At 39.9% G+C, this 20,521-nt stretch overlaps 1 protein-coding gene across 2 annotated transcripts in view; it reads right to left on the bottom strand.

Annotated features, from left to right (window-relative positions):
- Positions 1-8,553: 8,553 nt before the first annotated feature.
- LOC309475208 (uncharacterized protein) overlaps positions 8,554-20,521 on the bottom strand; it is a 40,887-nt gene continuing 28,919 nt past the window's right edge. The window contains exons 1-5 of one of the 2 annotated variants that reach the window (XM_082137913.1): positions 10,412-10,493; positions 9,883-10,212; positions 9,639-9,797; positions 9,079-9,188; positions 8,554-8,998 (exon numbers count right to left, since the gene is read on the bottom strand). In XM_082137913.1, coding sequence (XP_081994039.1) covers positions 8,909-8,998; positions 9,079-9,188; positions 9,639-9,797; positions 9,883-10,212; positions 10,412-10,433 — 711 coding nt within the window. In that variant the 5' untranslated portion in view covers positions 10,434-10,493 and the 3' untranslated portion in view covers positions 8,554-8,908. Of the gene's footprint in view, positions 8,999-9,078; positions 9,189-9,638; positions 9,798-9,882; positions 10,213-10,411; positions 10,494-20,521 lie in introns of those variants that run through there. The other variant, XM_082137914.1, reaches the window with a different exon arrangement.

Raw genomic sequence — 20,521 nt, 5'->3', positions numbered from 1 at the left:
AACGGCTTCTTGAACAAGAAAAACTGTAGGGTGAGACTAGGGCTGGGCGACACAGCTAAAAAAAATATCAAACAACAAATAATCTTAGTTTTAACAGTCAAACACAAAATAAAATTTAAACAAATATCTTTCTTATACATTATATGAAGATTAAATAAGTGTTAAAGAAACTTTTAGCTCGTCTCATGAGGCCACAAGAGGGCGCAATGAGCAAAGTATCAAGATACTGCATTAAACTGTTTATTTAAAGCAATGAAATAACAGAACTGTCTGTAAAAAAGAAAAAGAAAAGAAAAAAACATTTAAACTAACATTTATAAATCAAATATAATTTAATAAATTGCATAAACAATTATGAACAAAACTGCATCATGCATAGCTTAGTACAAAGAGCCGAAGCGCCGATCACACAGATTGCATTTAAAAACATATGAAATGCAGTGGAATGAAATAAAATCCCCACAAGTCTCGAGACTAGATAGACTAACAAAACATTAAAGGGGTCGTATGATGTGTTTTCACGTTCGTTTGTCTTTATGTAGCTGTTTGTGCACGTATAAGATCTGCAAAGCTCAAAGTCACCTACAAAAATATTTATTCTATCTAGAAGAGAAGGCAGATCCAGACCAAGCTAAAACGCCTCGATCGAATTCTCCCTCACATACCCACGTCACTAGGCGGAAATATTTGCATAATGCAGGCCAAATGCATACGTAAAGAAAGAAGGCGTGGCTTCAGTTATTGTAGTAGTGTTGTGGCCGCCAAGTCGTGAGAAATGGTGTGTGTTTCTATGCGAAAGCAAAAGCAGCACTTTATTTGGCCTTCAGAAAGTGGACGCAATAAGAAATCAGTGGTTAAGATTTATTTACAACACTTGTAATGCTCACTTACAGCATTTACAGTAATTGAAGGTACAGTGAGAACTGCTGCGTAAAGAGTGTGTCTGTAATAAATGTGAAAGGTGAGCAGTAGAAGAGATAACCGCTCTACTGACTTTTGTACTGTTTCTTTTTCTCACTCACTCCCCATGTGGATGAGTGTTACTTTCAAGTCATTTTATTAAATACTCCTTTATACGCCTCCAACACCGCATATTGTTTTTCTCTCTGGGCAACTTCTCAACTTTGCCTTGCACACTGTTCCAGAACTACAACCCAAACGCTCATGTGTGTGCAGCGCATTTACGGAGGACAGTTTCCTGATGTGAACCTGGGAGACTACAAGACCGGCTGAGCACAAAGGCTATTTTTAAAAAAAATGGGGTACTTCCAACTTTGCTAGGGCAATATGGCACTTCTGATTCAGAGCCTGTAAGTATGTTTTATTATTTGTGACCCTGGACCACAAAACCAGTCACATGGGTCAATTTCTTGAATTTTTTTTAATTGATTCATACATCAGAATAAATAATTATTCTTATACAAATAAGCTTTCCATTGATGTATGGTTTGTTATGATAAGACAATAGTTGGTCGAGATACAACTATTTGAAAATCTGGAATCTGAGGGTACAAAAAATGTGAAACATTGAGAAAATCACCTTTAAAGTTGTCCATTTATGTTCACTATTTTATAGTGTAAAATAAATAAATGTAGTAGGCTATATATTTACGGTAGGAAATTTACAAAATATCTTCATGGACCGTAATCTTTACTTAATATCCTAATGATTTTTTGCCACAAATATACCCTTGCTACTTGTGACTGGTTTTGTGATCCAGGGTCACATTTTTTAAAGTAGGCTATTAGCTATTGACTGAGTTTTGTTCAGTGTAGAGTAACGCATATTGTTTGTTATTCTTATGATCAAAAGTGCAGATATGGATTTATGTTTACAAACATAGTATCCTATACGAGTATCAGGTTCCGATCGACCGGCTTGGTCATCTGCATTTTCAGAATCTGACCCGGGCTCGAACTGATATGGTAAAACTGTCTTTAGTCTTTATGGTAAAAAAGTCTTTATAATAATTGCTTTGGAAGCTGAAGCTTGCATTTGTAGTAAGGGGCGTTACATTTCCAACGCACGCTCGGGCAATCACAACGCACTGGGTCAGCTGGCCAATCAGAGCACACTATGCTTTTTGGAAGGAGGGGCTTTGTAGAATTCGACTGTGGTAAGCAGGACAAGGCCGAGAGCCGTGGGAATGGAGCAAGGGCGGTGGCGTTATTACTAATGAGATTACTAATGAGATTGCTAATGACTTGATTTTGTCCATGGATAATTGATTGGATTGTTGGATGGTTGTGGTTTGCTTTTGGTTGATCTCATGTGAGTGACAGGTTGTCCTGCCCTCGCACTAGTAAACGTCATCAGAGAGATGTCATTGCAAGAGGGAGGGGAAGTTATTTTGATTAAAGATTATGAGGTCACATGTATTTAAAAAAAAAAAATTATGTGAACAGACAAACAATTTATAATAAAAACTGCAATATTCCCAAAACAAAAAAACAAGAATCATCCATTTTGATTGATCTTTTAGTATGAATATGTTAGCCTTACTGTTTATCTATAAGCTAGTGTGCTCCAAAACAATGACGAAATTCACATTGAGAAGATATAAGCATTCAAAACTTACAGTCTCTCACTTCCGCCAATATGGATCGGTGATTTTGATAACATCACTCTGCACTTCAGCTTCTCATCAGATTTTCTGTCCAATCAAATGCTCTCTGGAATCTGAAGCCCCGCCCCCTACATTATAAATAGACGCTGAAGCTGCGGCTGAAATCAGTCACTTGTTCACACATTCTATTTTCTACATGGTGAATGGCACATAGTGCACTATATAGGGGATAAGGAACGATTCAGACAGTGTAAATATGCTTTCCATTGGGGTAAATTAAGTCTGGTTTCATATTAATGTCACACGAACCGCCACAGTGCACACACTCTTCTCCAGTCTAGAGACATGACAGCACAGAGCGGATAATGGGTCTCATTCATGAAACACGAGCAGAACGAATTTTTGTGTAAATCGTGTGTAAAGTGGTTCTGGCGTAAATTTTTGGAATTCATTAAAATATTCGTATTTTCCAAATGTTAGTTGGTACGAAAGAAACCTACACCTGCTCCCAGCCACGCGTAAATAGTGCGTTTAACATCCGAACGTTTTGCTCATTAATAAGGATGCATTTTAATTCACCTTAATCGGGTACATATTTATACAGCATTTTGAAAAAATATTATATATAGTAGGCCTAATTACATACGTTTTTTCTTTTTACTTTTATTATGAGAGCCAGTAATAGCATCTGCAAACGGAACACAAGTCCGCAAGTCACAAGTGTTGCAGTCAAGCTTCATGTCGAACCATTTTCTTTTCACTTTTGGGACTGTTCGATTAACAGATGAAACTCCATTAACTGCATCTGTAATATGCCTCTTTTTCATTCGCTTTTGAGAAGACATGTTGAAATCCTTCGTTTGGTGGCATAATATGATGCCCATATATAGTTGTCAGTCAGATTTAATGGGCGGGATTTATGGTAATTGAGAATGAGCGCGTCCCATTTACGACTGATTGGAATTCATTAACACACAGACAAATTTCACAATCACATCTGACGTTTACGAAGTATTTGTGAATCAGGAGAAGAGTTTTCGGGAAGGTCTCTTTACGCGCAAATCACTCACATATTTACTCGTATATTTACGAATGTTTCATGAATGAGACCCCTTATGCACAATCGCCGCAGAACAGAAAATGTATCGGACTCATATGTATTCTGCATATTATAAAGTGATATGGAGGGGATTTGGAGGAGAAACGGTTAGAGATTAAAAAGAAACTGTGTCTTTACTGAGGTCAACAGCTCTGGTTGAGCTGTGAAATAAACTAAACGCTATTGGCCATTTAAAAAAAGGGGAGGAGCTGTTCAGTATTTCCCACTCTGTCTTCCTGTTTCAGTGGAAATGACATCAACACATTGAATAATGCTGTGCATTTCAAAGGAACTTCAGTGGGCCTTTACATTGAAATACTATTGTGAATTAAAGCTGTAGCAGCACTGTGGCTGTTTTAAAACTCACAGGATCTTCAGAAAAAACTATTAATATTAGTTGGTAGCAGATTCTTGTTCGGGCAAATATTCTTAGTGTTGTTTTTGGTGTTGTTGTATTTGTCTGCCAGTTCCAGCTTACTCAGCTTACTCAGCTCACCTTAGATCTAGACATTTTGTGGCCGTCACCTCCTACACGTTCCTTTCTGCAAATTGTCACACCTCTATTTTAAAGTGTGAAGATGACTACAGAAATGATACAGAAATCAGGGGATTGCATGACACTTTAATTCAATAAGAAAAATGGTTGAACATGGCATATTAGCTGAAATATTTATGGCTTTCAGGGTACTGTGAAATATATAATACTTAGCATATCATAAAATATCACACACTTGTTGAGAACACCGATAGCCCACACAAATGTTAACATCACAGAAGACAAAGAGGAAAAACTCTTCACTGGGTTAAAGTGCAGACCACTTGTCTAGATGCAACACTTCTTCTGAAGCAGACCAAACCACACGGCACACCTATTATCATGCGCACTACAACACCAGAGCTTCCGTTATTTGTTCTGTGCTTGATCTTATTATTTATTTACATCTCTGCTGCAGGGTGCCTGAAAAGACATGATCTGTTACTTCAAAGTCGACATGAAACAAAAGTTGCGATAGTATTTTCTGAGTGAAACGGCTTCTTGAACAAGAAAAACTGTAGGGTGAGACTAGGGCTGGGCGACACAGCTAAAAAAATGATCAAACAACAAATAATCTTAGTTTTAACAGTCAAACACAAAATAAAATTTAAACGAATATCTTTCTTATACATTATATGAAGATTAAATAAGTGTTAAAGAAACGTTTGCCTCGTCTCCTGAGGCCACAAGAGGGCGCAATGAGCAAAATGTTAAGATACTGCATTAAATTGTTTATTTAAAGCAATGAAATAACATGATCGAGTCGCCGCAGACCAGAAAACTTATCGGATCCATTTGAATTCTGCCCAGAATGATATATTTTAAAACTTAATTGAGTAGATTATGAGGAGAAACGGTTAGGGATTAGGAGGAAACTGTGGCTTTACTGAGCTCAACAGCTCTGTGGCCGAACTCAGAGCCATAGAGAGAAAGAGTTGCGACACTCCCATAGACCTCCGTTGTAAAAAATGGCGGCGCTTTTAACCGCCTACTTCTGGGATTTGAAGATCGGATTAGTTCCAAACACTGTCCCATTCCATGACTAGTAAAATAATAGCCGCGTCGCGTCTATGACAACTCGAGGTATCGCACACGCACGCGCGTCTCAGTTTATGGCCAGCAATATCATTGTTTAAGGACATTATGGAATTGAGATAATGTCTGTACTATGTTATGATTACACTGTACAATAGTTGCTGAGTCTGTGATCTGAACACTTTACCTCAGAGCATCCGTTAACTGAATGAATTGAGAATATCACCTGAAAATCCGATAACATCAGCAATTTTCATTCAAGCAGCTTATTTCTGTAAATTAATGTAAAATTAAATGTATATTGCAGCACAGGGTGAAATCATTTACGATGATTTGAGACAAATATAATGTAAATTTAATATAAAACGATGTAAATGACGCTCTGTGTCGCGGCAGGATTTTGAACATGGTCCTGAGCCGTTGCTGGGCGTTGCGGCCGCCGGTGTGTGTAAGTTACACTCATACAGAATGTGTTCGAATTTTAAAGACGTGGCGCTGCGCTTCTCGTCCGGTGTGCGACCACCTTTAAGGTGCTGTTTTCTTTGAAGCCGAAGAACTCTGTTCTTAATACTGGCGAGCTTACTTTTTTCGGGTGTGGACAGAGTGTTCCACTCTAGCTGCGTGGGCGCGGACGAGCTTATTCGTCTTCTTATTTGACAGGTGTCAGCGGGTGCAATACTGCCACCTGAGAGGTCAACCAGGTACTGGCGCTGGAGTATTTACGTGTCATGTTATCATAAGAGTCCTATTCATTTTAAACATTGTGGTTATCGCCAATACCGGTATATTGTCACACTCTAAATTAACACGATGTCGATATTTCATGCTTTGAATATGACGATTATCGTCAACACCGGTATATTGCGACACCCCTAATAGATATACTAACTTTTCATTATGTGACGTGTTGGCTGTACTTAATTTGTATCAGAGCCCATCTCAGATACTCATTTACTGTGAGGAAACTTTGTATTGTAATATCCACACTAGTTTAATGATTGTTCTTCAAAAGTATTATTCAAGGTATTATTCAGTAGTCTTAAAACAAATAGTAGACTACTTGACAGGCTACTCTACAGCAGTGAATCAAGGATGAGCCTAAAACATGGTCATGCATCCAAAATGGTAAGAAGATTTTTTTTTAACAAGAAGTTTTAGCAAAATAAAGACTTTTTTTTTTTCAGCCTCATGTCAACCAAGGCTGCTGCTGGTGGCGGCAGCTGACGATGGTGACAGTGGCTGCTGTTGGTGGTGAACGGTGGCTGGCGATGGCACTTTGATGCAATCCTTAACCTCAGCCTGATGTATGTGGAGATGATTTTTTTCTTCAGGTCATGGCATGAGGGAAAGTTGCTTTCCAGTAACATGGCCTCCTGTTCCAGCTGTGCCACTGCATTTGAGGACTCCATGTTTGCATCTGCCTTCAGCCTCTGCCTATCAAACACCTCCCCCAACACTCCTGGCTCCAGTTTAACATGCTGCATCCTCCTCTGAATGGTCCTGATGTCAGGCAGAGGCATATTCATGGCTTGGAGGGTTTTATATCCTGTAGTGCCACAATAGAACTATAGTTGCATCTCCACCTCCCCTTCTTTTTGTTTTGTAACTAGTTGTGCCAGCACATAATCTAATTTATACAGCTTTCTTTACAGTTTTGCTCACACCACTTCCCATTAGCCTCAGCATATCAAAAACCTCCCTTATCCTCCTCTGAATTGTCCTGAAGTCAGGCAGTGATTCAAGGCTTAAGGGTTTTGCACCCAGTTGTGCCAGATCATCTCATTTGTATGCCTTTCTTTATGGTTCCTTTGCCCCACTTTATCCCACCGTTTGTTTTGTTGTCTTGAGTGAAGCGGCTTGTGAGAACAATGCTGGACCTCTAGGATTGTTATGGCCATCACCAGTCCTGTCTGTTTCATGGATCACCTGCCCCTGGTTTTTGTTTTTCTTGTTCACACACACTCACACAAGCACACATTTTTGTTGTCTGTCATTGTTTAATAAAAAATATTTTATTTGAAAACCTTCATTTGTATCAGCCATGCTTAATTGATGTCTCAATAGCTGTAACAGAAGTTACAAGTGTTTTGTTAGTTAATTGCTTAAGTTACTTGGATTGAGTTACAGCTACCCTTACTCTTAGCCTACTCTGTACACTAACCCAGAGCCAGAGACTCTCCACTTACCTATAGACCCAAACATAAAAGCGTAAATTTGTTTTTAATCTGTTATAGTTTTGATAATTATGTGCATGGCTTAATCTTAAAATTATATTCTTAGTCTTAACATGATCATGTTTCACGTTGTGGTCCTGGGGGTGGCCACTTTCATCAGAAGAAGTGAGCTAGCTTCTAAGCGAATTCTGAACGGACCGCCACGGCAGACCTCTTTGCGTGATCACGAAGGTAGGCTAATGGCTGAATCGGAATTTATAAGCAAAATCACGGGAATCAATAGCCTAATGCAGCCCAGTTGTGCTAAAATAAATATCATGAGACGTCCATCATCAGATGAATGATATGGAAAAGTTAAGTTAGAGCCGCTAAAGCCAGTGCTACTACCCATGCGAACATGAACACTAAGCTTTTCCCTCCAAAAATATAGCCTAAAACTTATCTATATACAGTATTTCGTTGTCACCCTGCCTCTCCAAATGCAAAACTGACATTAACAAAATGCAATGATGCAATAACAGGTGAAAAAGTACTTGGGTGTGTGTTTTATTTTATATGTACCGTTCAATAATACAATCGCTGCTGTCTGTCCCATAGAAGAACATGACAGCCAGCGTGTGGTTTGGAACTATTGGGGCTTACATGAACCACGTGACAGCCATAGCGGCGACATCAAAGAGTGTCGCAACTCTTTCTCTCTATGGCTCTGGCCAAACTGTGATATAAACTAAACGCTATTGGCCATTTTAAAAAAGGGGAGGAGCTGATCAATATTTTCCACCCTGTCTTCCTGTTTCAGTGGAAATGAAATCAACACATTGAATAATGCTGCGCATTTCAAGGCACTTCAGTGGTCCTTTAAATTGAAATACTATTGCTGAATTAAAGATATAGCAGCACTGTGGTTTTAAAACTCACAGGATGTTCAGAACAACTATCAATATTAGTTGGTAGCTTAGTGTTGTTTTTGGTGTTGTTGTATTTGTCTGTGTCTCATGTCTGCCAGTTCCAGCTTACTCAGCTTACTCAGCTTACCTTAGATCTAGACATTTTGTGGCTGTCACCACCTCCACACGTTCCTTTCTGCAAACTGTCACACCTCTATTTTAAAGTGTGAAGATGACTACAGAAATGATACAGAAATCAGGGGATTGCATGACACTTTAATTCAATAAGAAACATGGCTGAACATGGCATATGCGCTGAAATATTTATGGCTTTCAGGTTGCTGTGAAATATTAGCATATTAGCATTAGCATATATAGCATATTATAAAATATCACGAGAACACCGATAGCCCACACAAGTGTTAATATCACAGAAGACAAAGAGGAAAAACTCTTCTCTGGGTTAAATGATGCAACACTTCTTCAGAAGCAGACCAAACCACACGGCACACTTATCATGTGCACTTGGACAACACCAGAGCTTCAGTTATTTGTTCTGTGCTTGATCTACCGCTATGAAGTAAGTAGGAGGTCAGCTGTACGCTTGTGTATTATTTTGGCAGCTGTAATCTAACATAGGTGCTATCGACTGGAGAGGGATGAATATTTGTACACAGCATGGAACTGTTCACCTCAGCATGCTGAAAGAACAAAGAGGTAAAGAGTATTAGATGGATGGATGGATGGATGGATGGATGGATGGATACGTCACATAATGTACCTGTAATTGATTTGGATCTAGATGCTGTTGTAAATCTGGTGTCGGCTGTACATCAGTATTATGAAGTTGTTGTTCTGCAGACCTTCTAACAGCACAAACCTTCAAAAGTCCTGAGAATGGAATAAAATAAATGAAATACAATGAAATAATGTACTGTATCAACAATTAAACACTTACAGCATTATGTTGATGTTTTCACAGATGCACCCCCTACACTGTATTGGCTGATTTTAGCGATATATGTGTTGATATTTTTATTGTGCATGCTTATTTCCTCTATATTTATGTAAGCCATCATCCAGCTCTCACTTAACGTTAATCTTTAAAAACACTTATAATTTATGTTCACTGTCAAAAGTGATCTATTGCAAATCTCAAAATTAATTATAATGTTGAGATGCCTACATTCACTTTTACATTTAAAAAGATTGAAATTTAAATATAGTGGAATTTTAATGAGGGCCATTTATCGGTTATCAGCCATAACACACAATAATTATCAGTTTATCGGTATCGGTGCAATTATTGGTGTAATTGTACTTACACTGAGGAAAACTCACCTATAACCACAACGACCAAAACAGCATTGAACAGAGCAGATATGAGAGTAAGAGTCTGCCATGACGTCTGGTTCTGCTGAATATACTTCTCCACCGTCTGGTTCCGCTGGATATACTGTACGACTGTATGATTCTGGCACTCGGTTACTGGAGTTGGTTCTGTAAAGAATTAATTAAACTACGATCTGTTAATAATCTCTAAATAATCACTGTACAGAACAATATGACTAAAAAGTGTACTCACCAATGATGTGTAGTCTGGTGGCTTTGCTGAATTGTGGATCTGTGCCTGCTGTGCTCATACAGTAATAAACTCCTAACTCATCAATAGTGACATTATTTATGAGCAGATGATGTTTAGAGTCCACTGAATATTTGTGGATGAATCTTTGACTGAAGTAAAACGGAGATGAGTTTGGAAAAGAGCGCATTATCAAAACCGAAGAATCTTGAAGTTTTAGTAAAAACCAATAAACCTCTTTTTCATTAAGATCACAGTTTATGGTCACTTTTTGCCCCAAATCTGTTAGTTGATCTGTTAAAGTCTCTGCAGCTCGACACCATATGAGCAGATCTACAAGATTAAAAAAATCAAATAATAATTTTTAAGTCACACATATTTTAATTCTTTATCATTATTATGCAACCAAGTTTTTATGCATCAAGAGAAATTAATATAGTGCAGTGTGTCCAAACATTTGACTGAATACATGAAATAAAGTTACAGGAATAAAGCACATGAAAAGTTGTTCAAAATACTCAAAGATACTTACAGAGGTAAAGCTGAATAATCATGTTGTAGTTGTAAATAAACACTTGAAAATGAAACCCCGGTCCCTCGAGGTATGCGATGAACTCTTGTATAGAGCAAAGAGCAAAGAGAGGAAAAATTCAGCCACGTCAAGCACAGGAAGTCAGGTTTGCTCTGACCACTTTTTCCTGCATTTCACCCATCATCTGCATTTCATAAGTGACTGAGTGGAGATATTACATAGTATAAACCTAGATATTTATAGAAAAACATTGGGGGGCAAAATGTTTTTTTGTGGGATCAGAAAGAAAAAAAAACTTGAACTGAGACAAAGAATTAAAATTAAGGCATCCAACCCCTGAAGATGAGCATATTTTCATCTGGAAGATGTATTTTTTTGAGCATTTGCCCATCTCCAATATGTCTGAGACTCTTCCTGTCACAAATATACATTTAGATGTTAAATATCCTTTTATTGTTTGATTTAAAATGAATGTAAAACTGTTTGTTTTGCATATTATAAACAGATGTCTGTATACAACAACAAAAAATGTCTTCTAAAAGATGACTTGTGTGCTATCTGCAAATGATGCAACATGCGGAGATATTGAGTGTGCAGGAGCCAAATGTAATAATTGTTCAACCACTAGATGGCGGTGTGCATCAGTGGTGTAGGTGTAGTACCTGTTCATGTTATTTAATATATGTTAAATACCATGAATTTGAACAATAAATCGAACATATCAATTTAACATATGTTATCAGGAGGGACAGGTTTGCTTGTTTTAAAAACAAGTTATAGGCCTATTCTTCATTAAATGGACAACAAAGCAGTGAAAATGATATTGCTGTGTGGACGTTGTTTATTTGTTCCAAACTATGATTGAATAATATTTTACCATCGTTCCCTGGATTAAAGGAAAGCCACAGAGTGTAAAGACACATTTTACTTGAGGATTTCAAGAAGAACGGGGGACAGGAAATAATGAGTAAAATTGGGACAGTATAGCCATATGGAATATTACATTAATATTATTGGAGAGAAACAGACTGAAGTAGTGAGTAGGCTAATATTAAATTGCTGTAACACACACACATCTAAAATATGAGAGTGAAACAAGCCAAATTAAACGAGTGAGCGAATTCGGACAGCCGTTGAGCGTACATCGGTTGTAGGCTACACTCATTGCGGTGCAATGTGGGGTTGAATCGAATGAGTACATTCAATAACATCCACTATGGATTCGGACAACGATTTATGCAGAAGGTCGGATCTCCACGCCGTTCCCGTGCGCCTCAGCATCGTCTGTAATACAGCAAAAGTAAGTGGTTTGAGCTCTCTTGTTGACCGTTTCTCAATAAGCGATCTTATGCGATCTTACGTCCTTGTTCTCGTTCAATGCCGTTATCAACTGCCGAAGTTCAGTTCCAATACTCAAGAACGCAAGTAGACGCATGAAAATACTGTTGTGGAAAATATGCAATTGTCCTGTTATAGCCTATAAGTCTAGTCAAGTCAAGTCACCTTTATTTATACAGGGCTTTTTACAATACAGATTGTATCAACGCAGCTTCACAGTGATAACATGAAAATAATACAACAAAATTTCTAGAAGAAAATTGCGTCATCGTCCACCTGAAGTAAGGCAGATCAATAATATTGTTGAATATTAAATGTCCCCAAGCAAGCCAAAAGCCAAGGCAACAGTGGCAAGGAACCAAAACTCCATCAGATAATCTTTAGATTAGAAACGATCATGTCGAAATAACGAGATATTATGTCGAAATAACGACTTATTATGTCGAAATAACGAAAGATTTATATCGAAATAACGAGATATTATGTCGAAATAACGACTTAATATCTCGAAATAGAGGTTTCTTTTTTTTTTACTTTTTTCTTTTTTCACCTTGCGGTTCAGGGCTTCCGTAGCCTAATCATTAGTTAGCTTTGTTTCTTGTATTTTTGTTTTGGCTTAAACCCCGGAAGTGGATGTTGTTCCTTATTTCTTGTTAATAAATTCCTCTGTTTCTGCACTTTAAAAGTGTTTTGTGGTTGTAAAAGTATTTTGGGAGTGAGAGCGGGGACTCAGGGATCTTTGTTGTTTGATCCCTGTTAATTGTTATGATCATTTAATTCTCTTTGAGTAGGGATTTAATTAATTCAACAAATGAGGCTCGTCCGTTCGTGTTTTTTATTTTTTTTTATTTTTTTATTTTTTTTATAATTATATATATATATTTTTTTTTTACAAATGTCTAATGAGTGTACCGTTGTCTGTTTTTTTTCGGTGGGTAGCAATTATTCCTAAAAATCTTGCTGTTCTTAAAATGAAAAAAAGCAGTGATTAAATATCCAGTTTGACATTGAAGCATTTCTTTCTAAACCCAATATACAGCAATTTAATGCGTTGTGGGGAAAAAAGCGTCAAAAGCAAGAAAATAGAGGGTGCTTCTCATTTCTTATTTGTGCATCCTCGTTTCCTTTCCTCGCTTCCTTTCCTCGCGTCTCAGCTCCACCCCCTGTAGGATGCGAGGGAAGGCTGCAAGGAAAAGACACGAGGACGGAGGAATCGAATGTAACTTTTTTTTATACATTGGAATACTTGATCACTCAAGCGTCACTTCATCGCGTCATCAGCAGCACTCAAAGGATCTGCCCTTATGTTGTTGAAGTTTGTTTATTTAAGAAATTCATAATAAATAATAATAAAGCAAGACACCCTGTTGAAATATGTGAGATGTGTGGTTTATATAAACTGCAAAGGTAAAGTATAAATTAAAATGATTGTGACCGATGTGAAGGGGGAGGAGAATTTAGACGTGCGTCACGTTTAAGTTGATAAAACTCTTCCGCATAGGATACACCTGTGTATCCTCGCTCATGACTCCTCGGGAAGCCTCCTAACTCCTCAATCCTCGACTCCTCACGGTGCAATTAGAGAATTGAGATGTCCTTCAAGATGGCTGAGCTCGATCGGTTTCCGGGTCATAGGATGGAGGACGGAGGAGAGAGGAGGGATACTGAGAAGCACCCCTCGTGTTACATTTGCGTGAGTTGGAGATGGTGCATAAAGAGAAAGAAAGAGAGCATGCACGAACTGCCATGCCTTCATCTAATCACTCTGCAGAAAGGGTAACTTATATGCCTAGTGATGTGACTTCATTTGATCCTAGTAAGCATATTAATCTTGTGCCTCCTTTGCGAGAGTCAGAGGTTGATGCTTATTTTATTGCATTTGAATGAATTGTTGGCGAACTCAAATGGCCAAAGTGGGCATTAATGATGCAGTGTAGTTTGGTAGGTAAGGCACACGGAGTCTGTTCAGCTTTGCCCATTGAAGATTCTCTGAATTATGCTTTAGTAAAAGCTGCTGTCTTGCGGGTTAGGCTATAGCTTGTTCCTGAAGCATAGAGACAGAAGTTTCGTAACTATACTAAATCAGTGAGACAAGCTTTTGTGGAATTTGCACGTGATAAGAACGTTTTGTGGTGTGCTGCATCTAAGGCCCAATCCCAATTCTATTTTATACTCCTTCGCCTACCCCTAACCCTTCGCCTACCCCTAACCCTTGCCCCTTGAAACAGAGTGTCAAGGCGTAGGGGTGAAAATATTCCCCTAAGAAATGGGACACCACTACTACACCGTTACATGTCATACATCGTCGCTAGCGCCTACGTCACAGGAGATGCGCCAATGTTTATCACAAACTTCCAAGATGCCGTCGTCAGCTGTAGTCTTGCGTGAGTTACAGCTATTTTTTGTATTTTTCTTCTGAAGTTTGCAGAAAAAAACGGAGATGACGATATCTTCAACGCCTAAAAGCTGCGTTCACACCAAACGCGAATAGAGCGTCTGGCGCGAGTGACGCGGAAGCGGCGCGGAACGGAAAATCACGCGCGGTCCGGCGCCTGCCTGTTCACACCAGACGCGTATTCTTCGCGGAGGTCGACAAGCGCTTCTGCTCAGTTGTTGTTTATTCAGAGCTATTTTTTACATCATGGGTAAGTAAATAACCTCATAAAATGAATACACCATGTTTCTGTAACCAATAAGTTTGTACACTTCTTTTATTAATCCGTTGTCGAGACTCACGCAGCCAGAGAGAGAATATGGTAGACAGTAGTAGGCTAGTGTAGATATACCGTTGAAATATACATCCTCTCTTCAAATTTATTAAATCTATTTTCCTCTTCCTGTTTCCCAGTGCGAGTAGACAGGAGGGGAGCCCTTGCCCTATATCTATTGCTTCGCAGTTGTCACTCGCGGTATTTTAATTTGAAAATTGCTTATATTTTGACAATTGACCGGATTGTCTTGTGTTTCTTGGTGTGACTTCCTGCCGGAATTGACGCGGATCACTCGCGGCTCGCGCAAAAAATAGACCAGACGCCGAAACTGGCGCTTCACGGCGCGGGCCGGCCGCGGCGCTCCGCGTCTGGTGTGAACGACACCACATGGGCGCCGAAAGGAAGCGGCCTCCGTTCCGCGCCGCTTCCGCGTCGCTTCTGCGTCGCTTCTGCGTCCGGTGTGAACCAGGCCTCCAGACGCGCGTCTGGAGGTCCTGCGGCGCGAATGAGGCGTTTAGTGTGGCGCGGTAAGCCTTGTTTATACTTTCGCCTGGCTCCGCAGCGCGAGTCTCCGCAGACTGCGCGGGCACCTCCCCAAACGGATGAGGCGTTTATACTTGACGCGCTCGCTGTTGTACTATTCTTTGAAACGATAGGGGGCGACTCAAGTAATTATCCTCTAAACCATCAGGAATCAGCGGTTAGAAGAAGAAGCTATACACACGTGACAATGTTTATTTTAGTACACGGCCACCAATACCACACTACAAAAAGAATCGTGTAAAACCCAGTAAACCCTGAGATTATTACTAGTGACAATAAAACAAAATATATGGATATGAGAATGTGTATACAATATAAATTAACAATCTCTTATATTTTCTAATTTCACTAAACATTTCATTGTTTCGTGAACATTTTTATTAAACATGGACCTTTATGTTCATTAAAAATACTTTTTATGCTATTTGTTAAATGTAAGCAACTAATTTAGACGTGCAAACTGGGTGCCGGTGTGGTGAGAAGTTCGAGCTCGGCCAGATTCGGCTCGAAGTCGTTCATCTTCGGATGCGGCGCCGCGCGCGTTGTTACAAAAAATGTCGCGCACACCGCCAGGCGAAATTGGGTCTTGCGAACCCAACGCGCACGACCGCCCACACTGCAATGACGTCATTTTTGCCACGCGCACCTTTGCGCTCGTGCGGACGCGTCGAGTATAAACAAGGCTTTAGACGCGAATTCGCCTCATTCGCGTGTCCACTTCGCTTCAAACTTTTGCTTTTTACATGCATCTTATTGTTAACAAACTTTACCGATTTTTTTGCAACCGTTTCTTTGAAGAACATGACCGTAAATATGAACACAAGATTGAATGTGACAAAGAAAATGATTATTGGCAGTCATGTTGCCTCTGTAGCCGGTACATTTCTCGTACCCCTTCGTTTGAAGTGTGGTCCCGAAAAATCTTCGTTTCAAGGGCTATCTGGCCCTTCCCCTTACCCCTACCCGTCCAAACAAAAGAGAATTGAGACAGCCCTACCCCTTTACGTGCACACGCAAAACGGAGGGGTAGGGCCAAGGGGTGAATTGGGATTGGCCCTAAGACAACTACGTTAAATCAGAATATCGTTGCAGAAGCGCTGTCCAGGGTTTATAGTTTATTAAAGGGTAACTCTCGCCAAAATGCAACCTTTTATAGGGTCTTTTTGTTAATCTACCCGAGGCAAACTTTCGTTTAAAAGCACAATTAGAATGGAAAGATTTTGAACAACTCACTGTAGCTGTTGTTGTTTCCATCCGCCGGCATTTTGACAGTCAAAAATAGTCGACCTCCGTATGCAACATAACAGGGAGGAGAGTAAAGATGGAAAGCTTCTAAAGCTTAGTTCCATATAAATTCACGGATATTTTGTTTTGTCGTTAGTGAAAATCAATATTGACCTTGTATGTGAAAAAGGATGCTCATATAAGAAGTAATACTAAAATTCAGAGTCAGTTCATTCACATTCAGAGATCGACTATTTTTGACTGTCAAAATCGCGGTCTTTTTGGCATCTTTTTGGTGGGCAGGTGTTACAAAAGGTTTTATACTTGAGGGTTGTTTGAAAAGGTGTATATTGTGTGTTTGTGTGTGTGTACTTTTCCATTTGTGTGTTTGTCCCAATCTCTTGTCTCTTTGCTGTAACTTCTCACAGGTGGAGCTGTTGACGAGGATGGATCTGATTGGCGATGGGAGTGATTGCAGCTGCATTTAAGACAACTACGTTTGATCAGTTACAAGAGCTGATTTTGTTAGAAGACTTCAAGAACGGTTTGTCAGACAGGTTAATAATGTACCTTAATGAACAAAAGGTGAATTCTCTTTCAGCTGCTGCACATGAATATACTCTTACCCATAAGACTGCATTTGCCTCTGCCCTGAATTACAGTACGTCAACATTTTTAAAGGAGAACTCCGGGCAATTTTTAAAGGGTAACTAAACCCCTGGTCAGAGCCTGACTCCACCCACTGGCAATATTGGAAAAATGCTAGAAAAGTGGGCAGACCCCGGCAGAGATAGAGGGGACGAACCGTGAGCGGGGGGGCGTGCACCTGAGACCTGCTGTCAGACTCTCTAAAATGGAGACTGACTCACAGGGTCGTAAGGCGACGTAAAGTACATGCATCTGATGAGTTTTATCGAGCTGATGTCAATAGCGCGCGCTCTCTATAGGCATTTTCATATTTTGCCGCTATGTGAAAAAATCCAGCAAAATGCGCTGGCGCGTTTGTCGACCCCAGAGGATTAACTTTAGCCTAACCATAAATTGTGATTAAAATATATATGATCACTCACATCAAGACGCCGCTGTGGTGGTGGAGTCCATGCAGGAGGAGCAGCATTTGGCACTGTGTCGCTTTTCAGCGCGAGCTGTGTGGAGAAGCCCATTTCCACCTCTATTGCGTTGGAAAAGCAATTCCGCGTAAAATGCAGGTTTCACACTCACGGTCTTCCAGGCCAAGTGCATGCAACCACTGGCGCCTAATTTCCAAGTCTGCTGGAAAGCTATGCAGTCCAGCAGTGCTGTTGCAACCAGCAACACTACACCTACGTACCCTCCTGACCACTGTACTAAATACAGATAAATCTACGCTAGCTTGTACCAAGGGCGTGGTGAGCTGGAACCTGCTTACGTCACGTAGTACCGCTTACGTCACGTAGTACCGCAAACATCCAATAGGAAAATTCAACTGCAGTAGCCACCGTTCAACCTAAAGAGGGCAGCACTCAGACGTTTTTACACCATATATTGTAGAATTAAAACACTTTATGCCCAAATGTCAAAAAAGTTACTCGAATCAATGAACAGCACTAATAAAGCCCCATTCTTACTGATCATTAACTAAAAAAAGTTGGTTTAGGGTTTAGTTACCCTTTAAGTTAATCTTGATCGTTATACCTTTGTGAGTACTGTCTATAGAAAAAAAAAAAACGAACCGGATTGGTGCTTGCAACACGGAGCTGCTACAGCTAATGACCAGAGCTCCCACTCAGCTAAAACGGCAGTTATGGGGGCATATACATAAAGTGTGTCTTTGTGCCTCTTAACAGACACAAAATGCAATTAAAATGTCTGTCCAACATGAACAGGGCCCTTACATGACAACAAGATGCGTTTAGCCACTTAGCCATTGTTTAAATTCACCTAAATAGTGTTTTAGACGGCTAGCTGTAGTCTCGCGCTGAAGTCTCGTGGGAACTCAGTTGTAGCCGGAAAAAGGTAAATAGCAGTGTGCAGGTGGGAGGAGCGTAGTGTGTGAAATGTGAGTCTCCTGATTCCACTGTAAAATCCATCTGTATGTTGAGAGAGCTGAGCAGCTCAATCGTTTATCTTTGAAAGTACTTTACCTTTTTCAAGTGAAACTTATTCAGGAACCGATTTTCTGGTTTGGGGAATTGAGTTGAGCTGTGTAAAAGTTCATCTTCACTGTGTTTCTGACATCTGATCTAGTTTCAGGTACTGTAAAAGTGGGTGTACGTTCAAGCCTGTAGAGGGTGTGAGTTTAATTTTGGGAAATGACCTGGCTGTTGGTAAGGTTTTTTCTCACCCAGAGGTAGTAGAGACTCCGGTTGACTCCTGAAGGGTTAAAATTTAAGAATCTATTTCAAATATGCTTCCTTACATAACATCACGGTAAAGAATATTGTATTTAGTGTTTATGGGTAAGATAATGATTCTGCTCAGCAAAGTTGCCTTTCCTGTTTTCTCCTCATTGTCTTTAATGGCTCTTTGAGTCCCAGTATCACTCAGACTGATGGGATTAGCACACGAATGATTCACTGAGAATCTCACCTTTTGTTCTGCAAATGGCTTTCGGACCCAAATGGCTCTTGTAACCTTATGCTGATTGAATTAGGATTGGCCAGACCCTCACAGTCTAGGGTGTTACCTTAACCTGTATACTCATTTACATGCTTTGTTTGAATTTGTCTCCACCTTCAAAAGTCCCTCCTCCTAAAATGCCTATAAAGACACCATGTAAATGTATATACTTTAGATTATGTTGGACGAAACCGCAGCCGCGCTTAAATAAAGAAACTCTTCTGTTTGAACGTGACCCCAACTGTCTCCTGGTCTCTGCTTCGATAAAAGAAAACTTTACAACACTCCGGAGCTTGGCAGTAAATTTACTTTAACATCTTCAGCATGCGCAGTCACCTGTACACAGGCACGCAGAAATGAGGATGTGATTTGATCTGTGTATGACATGGTTCTTGCTGCTTCAGATTCTCCCACTGAGTTAAGATTATCTGTACATCCCACTTTGGTTAAAACAGATGGTGAAGTCATTGGTGAAGAACCTTGCTTGACAATGGGGAGAGAGCAACTTTGTAAAGCCCAAAGATCTGACCTTTCTTTGACGTGCTGTGTGGAGGAAGGTAATGTTGATGGGGTGCAATACTTCTGGGACCGAGGCGTTTTAATGTGCTAGTGGTTATCTCATAATGATAAGATACTGGATTATGTCCAGATTATCAAATTGTATTACCTTCTGATTATCGAATGGCAGTTCTTAAATCCATCCATTATCTGGTCATTTAGGCAGTACTAAAACGTTCACTCGAGTGGTTAAGTATTATTATTGGCCTGGTTTAAGATCTTCTGAGTCAAAGTATTGAAGTGCGTGCCACACAACTCGCTGGCAAACCCAATCAAATCATTCATCCGGTTCCCTTGCAGCCTATTCCAGTGATGGGAGAACCAATCGAGCGCCTTTTTTTAGACTGTGTTGGTCCCCTACCGAAGTCGAAAGTGGGTTATCAATATATTTTGACGCTAAAGTCTGTGGCGAAACGTTTCCTGGAGACAATATCATTGCTTAATATCAAAGCAAAAACCATTTTGAAAGAGCTAATTAAATTTTTCTCAACTTTTGATTTACCCTGTGTGATACAAACGGATCAGGGAACAAATTTTAAATCTAAGTTGTTTGAGCAAGTGAATGGAATTTCTGTGAATCACGAGGAGCTCTCGAGCGATTTCACCAGACGCTCAAATCGATGATGATTGTATGTACTGTGTTGAAGCGGGTGAGAACAGGGCGGATGATCTCCCTTTGCTCTTATTTGCGATAAGAGAAACCGTTCAAGAATCGCTGTGTTACAGTCCTGCGGAGCTCACTTTTGGGCATATGGTCCAGGGCCCGTTAAAGTTATTAAGCGAACAATTGGTTGCTGACAATCTGGTATCTGTGTCCGATTATGTTACTTCTCTTCGTGAACGTCTTTGCGATGCATGTGAGAGAGCGTGGATGAATTTGGCTGAGTCACAGGCTGAGATGGAGTATTATGACCATAAAAGTTTCACTCGTTCTTTCCAGCTGGGTGATTCTGTATTGCTGTTAATGCCCGCACCAGATTCTGCTCTGCAGCCAAAATTCTCAGGTCCTTACACAGTGACAAAGAAATTGAGTGACACAAACTAGTTGATTTCTACGCCTGACTGTAGGAGGAAGTCTGGAATGGTTCATGTTAAAATGTTAAAGTCTTATGTAAGAGGTGAATCTGTTCTCAATAGT

This window comes from Leuciscus leuciscus (genome assembly GCF_965113295.1).
Source record: "Leuciscus leuciscus genome assembly, chromosome: 15".
Lineage (NCBI taxonomy): Eukaryota > Metazoa > Chordata > Actinopteri > Cypriniformes > Leuciscidae > Leuciscus > Leuciscus leuciscus.
Note: the sequence above shows the minus strand (reverse complement) of the source record. Positions and strands in the feature narration are given on the sequence as shown.